The sequence below is a fragment of the Hypomesus transpacificus genome, chromosome 18 (assembly GCF_021917145.1).
Source record: "Hypomesus transpacificus isolate Combined female chromosome 18, fHypTra1, whole genome shotgun sequence".
Lineage (NCBI taxonomy): Eukaryota > Metazoa > Chordata > Actinopteri > Osmeriformes > Osmeridae > Hypomesus > Hypomesus transpacificus.
Genome location: NC_061077.1, coordinates 6,789,424 through 6,802,239, shown reverse-complemented (window position 1 = coordinate 6,802,239; position 12,816 = coordinate 6,789,424). Strand labels below are relative to the sequence as shown.

The window sequence follows — 12,816 nt, the reverse complement described above, 5'->3', positions numbered from 1 at the left end:
ATATCAGAATGGAAGAGTTTGATTCGCTTTATGTAATAATTCAAAAGACCAGTACACATAACATTAACACTGCAAACTAATCTTAACCTTTTAGTTATCATCTCCTAGTGTGGTCATCTCTTTGGAACTCCTCGCTAGGACTATTGGTGTTTATGTTTTGTTGTCTTACACCAAGTTCATCACTCCATCTCTGGAAAGCCTGGCACAAGACATCATCGCTGATAGTGTGGAAGATTTCTGTTCATACGAGAAAACAGAAAGAATTCAAATGTGTCAACTGAAACAGCAAACCAGAAACAGGTATAACATTCTGTTTGATAGGACTGTGTTGTCTGCCACTGAAAGGTGTTCCTGTTCAGACCTGCACACCCCAGCCCTGTGGGTAGGGGCATCCTCATAGAGCCTGCCGAATGCTTTAGGCGGTTCCCCAGAGCCCTCTGCACCAGGGCCAGACTACATTCCTGGTGCCACACAGGCAGCTCCAGGCCCAGCATACACTGAGTTATTCTGGCCTTCTCCTCCACTGTCAGCAGCCCCCTCTGGTGGGCTATGTACACCATGAGGGACATGTCAATGTTCACAGCCTCCCCATGGAGCAATGCAGGCAACACCTTCTGTAAAACAGGACAAATAGTGTCAACTAGTGTCAGTTGCATAGATATACTTTTCTTATACATTTGTAAATGTATTAACATATCCTAGGCGAGGTGTTTCCTTCAACACACTCCTAAAACATTAGTTATTGACTTCACCATCTCCAACTCCGGACTGATCAGGTGACCAAAATCCACCAGCCTGTCCAGGTCATCCTCCCACAGGTTGGGAGCCAGCTCCTCCAGCATTGTTTCTATGGCAATACGTGTGGATACAGAGGCATCATCCTCATGGTCGTCAAGGCTGGTCCTATCAGAGGACTGGAACCTGGAGTCCAGCAGCTTTCTACCCTCCTTCTCCAGGATCTCAAACAGACCGTGATGTTTCATCAGGGCCATCTGTGTCACACAGGATCTTGCAGTTAGGCTTTACACAGCAGTTACACATCGCAATTATATCTTGATGTGAGTTGTCCGAGAGTGGGTTTTAGGTTGCTGTAAATGCAGAGCCTAGAAAGGTTGCATGTACCATTACCTAGATCAGTGTTTCCCAACCGAGGTGCCGCTGCACCCTGGGGTGCCGTCTGACTAGAGCAGGGGTGCCATGTAAAAGTCCTTCAACAAATTTTCTTTGCAGCTGGATAAGTTGACTGACATTAGTGGGCACGCTCAGCTCAAGGTGGGGGGTGCCGCAAAATGTAGAAACTTTTTTAAGGGTGCCATGACTGAAAAAGTTGGGAAACACTGACCTAGATGCTCGGCGGTGTTTCTGGAAAGCCACTCTATCGATTGTTTTGAGGATTATGTTTGTCAATCATCACATTTAGGTCATTTTAGGAATACAACATCATGCATATACTGCTTTAGTCCTCTACACTCTACTCTTGTCACATGCATGTTCAGGCAGTGATGTGTACCTTTAACATTTCTGCCATCCCATTAGAGATCTGGCGGCGTGGAATTGTTTGGATGAAGGAACGATCCAAAAATGTGGCAATAGGAGGGATGTAACTACCAATCTTGTTCTTTCCATTCGCAAAGTTCACTCCGGTTTTTGCCCCTACACTGGCGTCAATGTAAGCAAGCAGAGTGGTCGGTATGCGAATGTAGGGCGTCCGTCTGCGGTACAGAGACGCTGCTAAACCAACCACGTCCAAGCACACCCCTCCACCAATGGCTATGATAGGCTCAGAGCGTCTGTCAATCCCAAACCTGTGGACCTCCTCCAGGACCTTGGTCACCAGTTCCATAGATTTATTCTCCTCCGTGGTTGGCAGAGAGAGTATTCTGCAAACAACTTTTTTGGCCTCAAAGTATTGGGTGATCTGCAAGCCATAAAGCTGATTGACAGTCTCATCAATGGCAACAAAGCGCCTTATAGGCTGGGAGTTTCTCCTGATTGCCTTGAGTTCCTCTTGGTCCCCTATATGACCCCATAATAGGGTGTCATTCCCCACATCCAGAAGGTTGTGACACTGGATAACCCTGTAGGTGAACACAATAGGGCTGACCACTGTCCAGGTGTGTCCGTGTTCTGACTTTCTCTCAAAGCTGAGGATCCATTGGAAAGATAACACAACAGAGAATAATGTTTTTTTGTTCAACAGTAACTGTATATGTATAGGCAAGGATGCAGTAAAGGATATATTTTGATCCACTTGAATTATTACTTAAAGAAGGCCTGCAGAATGGGTTTACAGTTTTTTTATTGCTCTACTATGACCACTGCACAACTAAAATGACAGCTGGGACGAAAATAGAAAGATATTCCACACTGCCCTTTTCAAGACACAAATATAACCCATGCAACTGCTTGTCACGCATGTTTACTATTGTACATAATTTCTGAAAGATTTTAGTCCTCAATGCTTTTGTACAAAATCTTAACTAATAAATTAATAATATAAAATAATATGTTCAGTAAACCAATAGTTTTTGGTGTAAACAGATTCCAAATTAAAAAACACCTTTTTGTCATGATGTTACCAATGGGATGTTACACAGTGTATAACATCTCCAACTGTTCAACTAATATACATAATATAAACTGGCTACTTACATTTTTGAAGCTGAAACCCGGCCCACCTTCTCACACTGTCCCACTTGTCGAGTCCATGTCCCATCCACTTGCTGTAAACTGAACTCTATTCCTGGATACACAGCAGCCATATCACGACTTTTGTTGATAGAGTGTATGCTGTCTGTACTTTCTTGAGAAATTCGTAACTTTTCAGATAACTTCAAATAACTTTACAACAAGAATAAAGACGAGGATCATGGAAAGGTTTGAGAGAGTCTTGAAGCTTGACTGATGGTAACAAAAGTTGAGAGAGGAGCCAAATATAGTTTTCAGATGCTCGGGCTCTTCAAATCTGAGCATAGTTTTATCCATGGTGTAATAAAGATGACAATTCACACTCAGTATAAGTTGTTTTATGAGAATTTAATCATAAAACAATTGTCAGTCAATAAGAAATACAATTGGGAATTTTAAGTGCTCTGGATACTACATACTATCCCATAATTATTGTTAAAACGTAATGATACAAGAAAATACAATAATAACACACAGCAAACTCAGCGAAAGCAGACTTCAGAGATCTCCATGGCCAGCTCCAGGAGCTCAGAGGTCTCCTGACAAGCACTGCAGCAGCCACAATCCAGCTTCAGGCTGCAGCTGCAGCAATCTCCTCCTTTCTCCTGCTCACTGGCAGCCTTCCTGTACTTGAGGAAGGGGAAACAGCGGCCCACTGCCCTCTCACAGGTGTCTGGCAGCATGGCCAACAAGTCACAGAAGCGACAGTAGAGGCACTCCAACAAGATAGCTGCACAGTCATCTGGGAAAATGAACAAAGAAAATGTATGATGCGTATATATTTTTGGAGATTCAAGTGTTGGATATGGGAACCAAAACAAAATGAGTTTACATAAAACTTCAATACATGTAATGCATAGATAACAGACATATGAGAGACACAATATTGCAATTAAGATGGTGAGAGGAGACATGGTACCTCCTGAGTCAGGCTGGTGGGAATCCAAGGAGAAGAGGCCACTGCTGATGTTGTACTTGTCAGAACACAGGGAAAAACTGGATTCATCCCATCCATTGCCTCCCAGGGGAACCTGGTAATGGAGATCTGTGTCCACCTTGTCTGCATCCTGTTCTGATATGGTGCTCAGGCGGCGCACTCCACTGACAACAACCTTGCTCTTCACTCTGGGTTGGACCGGAGGAGACATGTCTCCTTCAGAAACAAACACAGACAACTTCTGACTTCCAAAGCATACTAGCTAAATTTAAGTGTGCCCAAGCAATTTATCTAATTCATGGTGACTAAAAAACTATCTATCATTAGCCACCATCATCATTATTTCAAAGTAATCAGCCATGTCATTACTATCTCCCAACATAATTATTTTTAAAACTCTTATAATGTCAGGGAGGCGAGGACTAAAGTAAAGGGCTGTAATGGAGGCACAATGACCCCTGTAGGTTTAATGAGAAGTGTTTATCGATTGTCTCCTCTTACAGAGATCCTGTTTCCTCCGTTGCACATCAACATGTCAAAGTACATGCTCTTCAAAGCACAGAGGTACATCAGTGAAATGTGTCAATTTTGTATGTATTTTGTATCTGTTGGTATATTTATGCATCCGTATGGTTATCTGTGATCACTTTTCAGACATATAAATAAAATAAACTCCTCGTTGCCCTGTATGCATCACTCATAGACCTGCCTCAATAAAACAACAAGCTTTCCAGCACACAATAGCGAGACTATTGAAATAACTTACCTTCAATTAAAGGGCTCTTATCATTTCTGGCATTGAAATAATCCGATTCTTCTGGAGCGGTTTTTGATTGTGTTGACATCTGATAACTGTAAAGATGTATCAGTCCATAGAGGCACAAGCATCCAACACTAGAAAACGATATCTTGTTTGAAGCCCAGATGTTCATAGACCACTGCTGCTAACATGAACACACCCCACATGGATCCTGACCAATAGGGTGACAGATGACCATTTTTTATAAAAACTAAATTATTATAGTAATGATGCAATCCACAAACGTATTTAGAGAATAAACAATATGCACAATAAATGGGTCTATACTGAACTACACTATGTATTGTTGACTGGATTCTATACTTCCAGCCTGATACTTTTCAACTTGATGAACATTTATTTTTATTATGGTTACATAGTTACATTTTAACTCTATTTTTCACTTGTCTCTCTGCTGCCGTCACACCCCCATTTTCCGGCCTGGAGATTAATAAGGCAGTATCCTATCTTGACTTATCTTTGACCGCTAACTACTCATTAACGACTAGTCAATACATCCTATCCACACGTCACAATACACTGACATCTGGAGTATGTTGACCCATACTATTATGACTGGTTTATTTAATACGATTGGTCTACAGTTGGGGATACCGTAGAATACAGCGTAGATAGTTGTTCTGCCAGATCTGGTTGTTTGATTGTACACTCCATCCATTACAGCCTCTTAACCACTGACTCACAGAAGTGAGGCTTATATCACACTGATAACAGTCATGTCAGTCCGCGTCAGTCTGCTCCTATACACTGGATGGATAATGGATGACATTTTTCACTCTTAGTCATCACAAAAAGCCTACACATTTATCCTAGTGTTTTATTCATTGACATAGGCGTACAATCATGATAATGTGTCTTATAAATTGTCAAAGGAGGTTACAAATTCAAAAATCCCACATTGAACAACGTTTGGGGTAGTGAAAGGAAACAAATAGTACATAAATAATGCCATCTCACCAGATAGGTTAAGTTGTCTTTTTGTGATTCAGCTTTAATAAATACACATCAATCTTATTTGCTGGCAGTGTATATATTTGTGTTTGTAAATCAACCATGTACATTTATTCAGTCATTAGTTTCATCACACGTGGAAAAAATCCTATCTGCCACTCGAGATGCAGCATAGTGTGAATAGTTTAAAGGGATATCAGACAACACAAGGTGCCGACCATGAATATTCCCTTTACTTTGGTTATTCTACTAAATTTTTTCTACATTCGAAATAACACAAATATATATATTACTTGAGGCTGTAACATAAAGCTTACCATCTCTGCGTAGGACAAAATTGATTCTTTATTGTTTCATGCGCTACTGTCTTCTGATATTACATACTACACTGAAACAAACAAAAAATCCTTAAACTGTGATAAAGTCTTTTCTCAAGGGGAAATGTGTTGTGTTGGAGTTTAGTGGGCCATTAGGCTTAATATATTCTAGCTGTCAGAGTGGAAGTTTTGCTGTGAAAATGTTGGTCAGAGAGAAGGCACGTGGTCCAGCTGTAGTCTTTGCTTCCCTGGACTGCCAGCTTCTTCACTGTGGTCCTCTTCACCGTGGTCCACTCCTGGGCTGGGACTGTGCTCATCTGTACTGTCAGGAGATTCAGGCGGAAAGCTCTCACAGATCTCTTCCTCTTCCTGCTCGGCTTTGACACTGGTTAGAGACAAACGGATGACAAAATCAGACAAAAAAGAAACAACTGCAGTCAAATGAAAAGAGTATCTCTCATAGGCTCCGACGACGTTCGACGACATGAGATGGGAGACTCACGTGGCTTGCAGAGGAGAGTGTTCTGCACTGCTGTCACCCTGGGATCCAGCTCCGTAGCAGAGAGCTTCTTTCATCTCCTCCTTCAGCACCAGGGACAAGGCACTGAGAGGGATGCATCCCATAGAGGCTGGGTCGTACAGATGAGCTGGAGCCTGAACAGTACACAGTTTGTTGGTATTATAATACACACTCGATTGAAATCCCCTTTTCCCATTAGGTAGGTTAAATCAAGTTTACCAATGCTGTTTGGCTGGAGATGAAGGAGCATAGAATGCACTGATCATTTTCACTTACTTGAGCAGTAGACGCAGAGTTTTGAATGTTCTTCAGGGAGGAAGACCTACAGTAACAAATGCATACACATTCATGTCTGACGCAAACACACTGATACTAATCAGCACTAACAAGCCATGTGTACTGTCTGAGGTGTCGAAAAGAAGTCTGAACATGGATAGGCTATGCTGGAGGGCTCTGTTATATTGCGCCTACCCACTGCCAGTTGATTTCTGAGGCCGTCTCCTATGAAACTCAATTTCATCAACGGTCCAAACAGCTCCCTTCACGTTCTCTAGACGCACAAAACACTTGTGGAGGCTGAGATTGTGTCTCACAGCATTCTGCAGGATCGGGGCGGTAAAAACGGAATAAAGGCATGTCAACTACAGGGGTTCATGTCAAGAATATTCAATAGTTCATTCATTATCCATTCTTATTAAAAAAAAAATTAAGGAGAAGCTTACCTTCCAAGTAGCTGCATTGCGTCTGAAGTATGCAAAGGTCCGTGTGAACCAATTATAGATTTCATTTAGTGTTAGCTGTTTGTGAGGTGACTCAAATATTGCCTGGGAAATGAGAGAAAAACAACCAGTAAAGAGTACTGAAGTATCTCTGATATTTTCAAAAAGTCAAATGTTTAGATAAAATGACAAGGAAATGAATGGAGGTTCCTTTACCTGTCTTATGAGCGAAGCGTATGTATATGGAGGTCTAACCTCAGTGCGAAGGTAGAACTCTTTATTTGGAACAATATCTGTAAGAGATCAAACCTCATTGTTTTACCCATGACGACTGATGAGCAATGTTGTTGCTTTCCTCTGCAGCAAACAACAAACATTTGTTGGTTGCCAACTCACCTTGACTTATAGGCTTGCTGTGCTTGTCTGAGTATCGTCTGCATCCCGGGCTACCGCCAAAAGGGCTGTTGGGGGTGACCACAGACGACTCTGACAGGGGTGTGAGGGGTGTGGAGGGTGTGGTGGCACTCTGAGACAAGCTCATGAGAGGAGGGACTATAGGAAATGTGGCTTGGGGGAAGGACACACTGGGAACAATATTCACCTGGAACAGTAAAAACAGGAACAGGATAACGTTTTTAGTTTGTCGATCACTTTACTGTGCACAAAGATTCATAGATTCATATCAGTTGCACTTATTAAGTTGTACTTCCTTTAAGGAATCCTCAACCCCGAGGAATGTAGTAGGCTGTTATTTACTAAAAGCCAAGCTATGGAGGCCATAACAAGTCCACAGACTTACTGGTTGCACAGCTGGTTTTGGTTCAGTGGATTTCAGGTGAGCCATCATTGCCTGTAGTCGCTCTTTGTCTTTTTTTAACTGCAGAAGGGAGAACAACATAAATTGTGAAAGAAAACTTTGCCTACACAAGGTGTAAATTGGCTAAAAACATTGTACCCAGGTTTACCTGCAATTCCAACTGTTGGACAACCTGCATCTGGACACGACACTGTGCGGTGCTCTTGTCATCCAGCGTATGCTCACTGTTCAGGTGTCTGGGGACAAACGTTACAGAGAATGGAACACAAGGTGATGGTTTTCAAATGTGATCTGCTGTCAGAACACTTGCTTATGGATAAGAGAACACAAGAGGGCAGTATAGTTAAAGGGCAGTGTTGTTACAATTTGCAGGCCTTACTTAACGTTGGCAACTTACTTAAGAAATGCCTGAAAGTCTCCAAAGACAGTTTCACAGCCTGGCCATTTACACATGCCATGTCCATAGAGAGGATGTGTGTTCTGGGCAAATTCTTCCAGAGAGCTGTAGCCACACACAACCAAGCACAATGCCCACACACAGCGAGAGTCATTTCAACAAGAAAATGTGGATGATATTCCATAATTTGACACAGAAAGTTCTAGCCACCAAGATCAGCTATGAAAACAGAACACACCTGTCAATCTTTTTTAGGGTGTTCAACCCATGATGTCCATTAGTGGTGGACTGCTGGCTGTGAGGCTGACTCTTCTGAAGAAGGGAGGATATCTCTCCATCAGAAGATGACTTGGTGCCATTTTCACACCCTGCAATCACAGATGCAGGTAGTAGGTTTTACCAGTCAGTCCTATTGCTGATAAAATGGCAGTAAAAGGTGAGGCAGAAACCAAACCTGGACAAAAGGAGAGAGATAGTGGGAGTGATGTACCCTGGGTTGTGGAGGGGCTGATGGGCAGGACGGACAGCAGGCCCTGCCTCTGCAGACTGAGCAGGTGCTGCTGCTGGACCTGGAAGAGCTGCTGCTGGAGAACAACCTGCTGGGCTGCCAGCTGCTGTGGGGGAGGAGAGCACAAACACACAGACATTTCTGGTCATGTACAAAGACCTACAGAAGCTCAGTTCTCCTATAAGTGTCCCAGCAAGAGAAAAGCATTGCCTTCCCTGGATGCCAGTGCAGTTTACCTCTTGACTGGAGGTCCCAGAGTGCTTCTGTTCTAGAAGCTGGACACTGACTTGGTCCTGCTGTTTCTTAAAGAGCTCTTGGATTTGCTGCTGCAAAAAAAAGAATGATCTTAATTCCATATAAAAGTTATCAACATAGAAAATCTGACCAAAGACCATTCTAATTATGCTTTTTTAATGTAGTCAGACTGCTGTTCTCTTTTGCTGGTATCATTCTTACCTGGTGTAACATGAGTGCTTTCTGCTGCTGAAGCAGGATCTGGAGCTGCTGAGGGCTGAGGAGCTGCTGCTGGAGGATCTGCTGCTGTAGAGACTCGACTGGAGGGGTCATCATCGACACTGACACTGGGAACTGGAACACAGGTGGAGGATTAGGATTTTGGATTAGTCCCAAGAAGCGCAGTACTACACCGCTGCAGTGTAGAGTTCAACTTCTGACGACACAGCACTGGGGTTCTTGTTGAAATCTCTTGCAGTCAAACAACTACAGTGGAAACATTATGCCTACCAAGGAATTGCACAGAAATGCACAAACATTCACCACTGGGCACCAAGCACTCGCCCCTCCATCTCCCTGTCAAACACTTCCAGCTCTGGGGATGTTTACAGTGAACTTAAACAGAATAATCAAAGTCACATAGATATATAAATAATGTATAAGCTGGGATACTGGGCATGTTTGCAAAAATAGAACTCAGGATTGCATTTTAATTAAGCTTTAACCAGACACAAACAGTTCCCTCTCAAGGCTGGGTCTGTTTTGGATGGGGTAAACAAACTGCTGGCAGAAGTTACAGAGGCTTAAAGCTAACAAAAATAGTGGATTGCCTTGTTAGTTTGTCCTTTCTATGCACTAGTACAGGAGGGGCTGCTCCAATAAAGCCTCCAGTGTTACAACTCATATCAAGAAAAATAGTGTGTCATTGAATCTGAAAATACTAAGAAGAAATAACCATCAATCATAATTGAATCTGTTTACAACAGAGCCACGCTACAATACATTGTATGAGGGACAATCATTTACTACCTCCTAAGCTTTTTAGATAAGGCTTCTCACTGTGCTATTGGCCTATTTCACACACCACCATAAAGGTTGATGAAGATAAACCGAAACACAGATTTTGAAGAAACACAGTGGACTATACAATATAGTCTATACAAATGAAATGATCCTTCAGCTCTAGCTGTTGGTTTCTGTATTTTTGTTATGAACACCAACAAGACAAAAAGCTAATCCCTGTTACCATGACAGCAGACAAGTCTAAACATCACTTGTTGTTGTTATTGTCAACAAAGACACATACATGAAGTAGCCTAAACACTTATATGTTTTGGGAAAAGGAAGATGTGTATTCCAAGACAATATAAAAAGACTACAACTAGCCTATTACCGGTAATCAAAGAAATTATGTGTTTTAAAATAAATCTAAATGATCAACAACCGCCATTTCTGCCTCCTTACGTATTTTGACTAAGATAAACAAAAACATGATTTTTAAAAAGCATGCAGTGTCATCTGAAGCTATTTAATTATGATGAATATTATATTCAAACCCACAACTGCTGTCACAAACATAAAAATAACAAAATTCAACAAATTAATACAATAATTTCCATTAAAACATTAGGCTTCATAACCATTATTGTGACAAACCTGATAATGTCCATTTATAGAGGTTGTCTGCAAAATAAAGGCGAGGTCTGGCTAGTCGAGAGATCTGTGAACAGTGTCGCACTGCCTAGCAATCTGACAGTGTAGCCTACTTGTGTTGTTGTGCTGTATGCATAAACAAATCCAACCAATCAGACACATTCCTCCTCTAGCTGGACCCCTCCCCCACTGAGGCAGCTAGCTAGCTACACCCCCAACCCCACACCAACCCCCTTCCCCAGCTCTGTGTTCTCTCCATCACAAGAAAAACAAGAGCATTGCACAGACACGCCGAGGGTGTTTTAAGGAAGAGAAAGATGGCCTGCATGAAAAGTTAAAGTAACAGACTGCTATATTTTGGGGTGTAAAGTACATAACCTGTATGCTGTGTTAGAAAAACAATTACATAAAACAGACTCAGACTCTCATCCATTGGCACAGCCTAATCAATTGTTTCTATTAAAATGTAATATTATGCAAACCGGTTGAAGCATCGTGACAGTGTAAGGGTGATAACCTGGTGTTGCTGAGGGCAATCAGCCCCAGATGCCTGTTGAGATAGAGTTTGCCTGCTCATCCAATTATCATTCTTACTGGTCCCATTCTCCGTCTGATTAACTGGACTGCTGTTAGTGGTCTGATCTGACCCAGACTCATGCATCTGGACTTGCTGACCTGAGGAACAGACCAACAACATCCTTCAGCAGTTGGACAAGATAAAAAAAACTAGGATTGCTGAGTATTTTTGACTGAGGCCTACATTTTCTTAGCGTTAAGAGATCCATCAAAAAAACTTTTTATAATCAATACAGCAATGCTAAATGCTCTTACATTGATCTCGATAGCCATGTGATGCAGATCAAATGACAATATTTTCTACAGAGCTTGGTCGCAGTGCTTTTACAATTTTAACTGAATTACTGAAGGTTTGTTTACAGAGTAAACAGTCCCTCTGGGCTAACTGATTGCTGCCATGGCTACAGTAAACAAAGAGGCTCTGAGCTGGTGTTTATGAGCAAACACATTCCTTCTTAAGCCATTTACTAATAACCCAGGTGGTGTGATAAACAGGTAGCACACCCAGTCTCTGCTAGTGCTGGCACAATGTAAAGAGAATTGAAATAATTGCGAAACTGGACGAAATTTGATCAAACACTACAATAATTTAATTGTATTTTACAAGTTAACATCCACATAGTTTGTGTTTATCTGCCCTGATCCAAATTATGCTTGAATCAAAATGATAATTTTGGGATTGCCTTAAAAACAACGCCAAAGCCACTTACACTAAGGCCTTGGGTTTTCATCAGTACTAGCGTAACACTGAGAAATTTGAACATCTGACAACTGGAACCTAATACAGTACACACAGGTCTGTTTCTAACAAACGCATGTCCAAGCGATTACTGTATTTGATCAGGGATTGTCAACCATATCTTAATGACATTTCAAAAAGGGCACAACAATAAAACGGTGTTATTATATTAGCTCTAGCTATAATTGTCTGCTACTGTACTATACTATACCTGAAGTAGACCTGTACCTGTAGCCTACCTGTGTTTGTAGGGCAGAGAACGAAAGCATTGTTTGTAGCTGGCTGACTGCACAGTATTTAGCTAATTAATTACAACAACTTGTAGAGTAACTAGTAACATGACTAGATGTCTACTAGTATTTTCAAGGCTATCTTTAGTAGTTAGCTGACTGTTTCTCATTCCCAACAGCAACGCTTGTATTGCTAGCCACGCTAAGCTAAGCTTAGACTACATCGTAATCATATTTTGGGACAATGCCTTTCCATCACACACATATTAATCTACTCACCTACCTAGCTACCAACCTATAGTTACATTTTGGAAGTCGCAACAGACCTGACTTGTCCCCGCCCGTGCAACAAACAAACGTGAGAGATCCCTACTTAACTTAGCACAGTATTGTACTGTACACAGTCTAAGATAGACAGTTAGCTAACTTTCACTACAGTACTGTATCACTGCGTTTAAAAGCCCCCTGTCGCACGTGAATAATACATTAGCTCACCGGATAAACAGTTGTGCTAGTTATAAATACTAGCAAATTGTTCTTCTACTTTCGCTGTGGTTGCTAGCTGGCTAACTTAGCTAGGCTAGCTCAAGCTGTAGATACAATAGTTTCCGACTAATTGCTAGCTAGCAAGCTAGCCAACAACAAGATGCTGTACGATCAACTAGCGTCTGACTGAGCTTGATTGAAACCCAGTTTGCAACCCGTTGTAG

General features: G+C 41.8%; 3 protein-coding genes across 13 annotated transcripts; all 3 read right to left on the bottom strand.

Moving 5' to 3' along the window:
- Nucleotides 1-20: 20 nt before the first annotated feature.
- On the bottom strand, nt 21-2,928 carry LOC124480781 (2-epi-5-epi-valiolone synthase). 2 transcript variants are annotated; one of them, XM_047040378.1, is made up of 5 exons: nt 2,653-2,928; nt 1,511-2,144; nt 753-992; nt 362-614; nt 21-237 (listed from the first exon to the last, which is right to left on the bottom strand). In XM_047040378.1, the coding sequence occupies exons 1-5, from the start codon at nt 2,760-2,762 to the stop codon at nt 98-100; spliced, it is 1,377 nt and encodes a 458-aa protein (XP_046896334.1). In that variant the 5' UTR covers nt 2,763-2,928; the 3' UTR covers nt 21-97. The 2 variants fall into 2 exon arrangements, with proteins under 2 accessions (XP_046896334.1, XP_046896336.1); XM_047040380.1 differs by having other exon boundaries at nt 362-611.
- A 98-nt stretch (nt 2,929-3,026) lies between these two features.
- LOC124480932 (myoD family inhibitor domain-containing protein 2-like) lies at nt 3,027-4,522 on the bottom strand. The gene is made up of 3 exons (XM_047040608.1): nt 4,392-4,522; nt 3,608-3,841; nt 3,027-3,430 (listed from the first exon to the last, which is right to left on the bottom strand). Exons 1-3 carry the CDS (start codon nt 4,468-4,470, stop codon nt 3,171-3,173), a joined length of 573 nt encoding a protein of 190 aa, XP_046896564.1. The 5' UTR covers nt 4,471-4,522; the 3' UTR covers nt 3,027-3,170.
- Nucleotides 4,523-5,244: 722 nt separating this feature from the next.
- LOC124480576 (forkhead box protein P1-B-like) lies at nt 5,245-12,779 on the bottom strand. 10 transcript variants are annotated; one of them, XM_047040043.1, is made up of 16 exons: nt 12,602-12,779; nt 11,044-11,236; nt 9,131-9,262; nt 8,911-9,000; nt 8,657-8,780; nt 8,405-8,534; nt 8,167-8,271; nt 7,918-8,005; nt 7,752-7,829; nt 7,349-7,553; nt 7,169-7,245; nt 6,956-7,057; nt 6,705-6,832; nt 6,510-6,555; nt 6,216-6,367; nt 5,245-6,098 (listed from the first exon to the last, which is right to left on the bottom strand). In XM_047040043.1, exons 2-16 carry the CDS (start codon nt 11,053-11,055, stop codon nt 5,921-5,923), a joined length of 1,647 nt encoding a protein of 548 aa, XP_046895999.1. In that variant the 5' UTR covers nt 11,056-11,236; nt 12,602-12,779; the 3' UTR covers nt 5,245-5,920. The 10 variants fall into 10 exon arrangements, with proteins under 10 accessions (XP_046895999.1, XP_046895991.1, XP_046895995.1 ...); XM_047040035.1 differs by having other exon boundaries at nt 11,079-11,236; XM_047040039.1 differs by having other exon boundaries at nt 8,657-8,777; nt 11,079-11,236.
- Nucleotides 12,780-12,816: the final 37 nt, after the last annotated feature.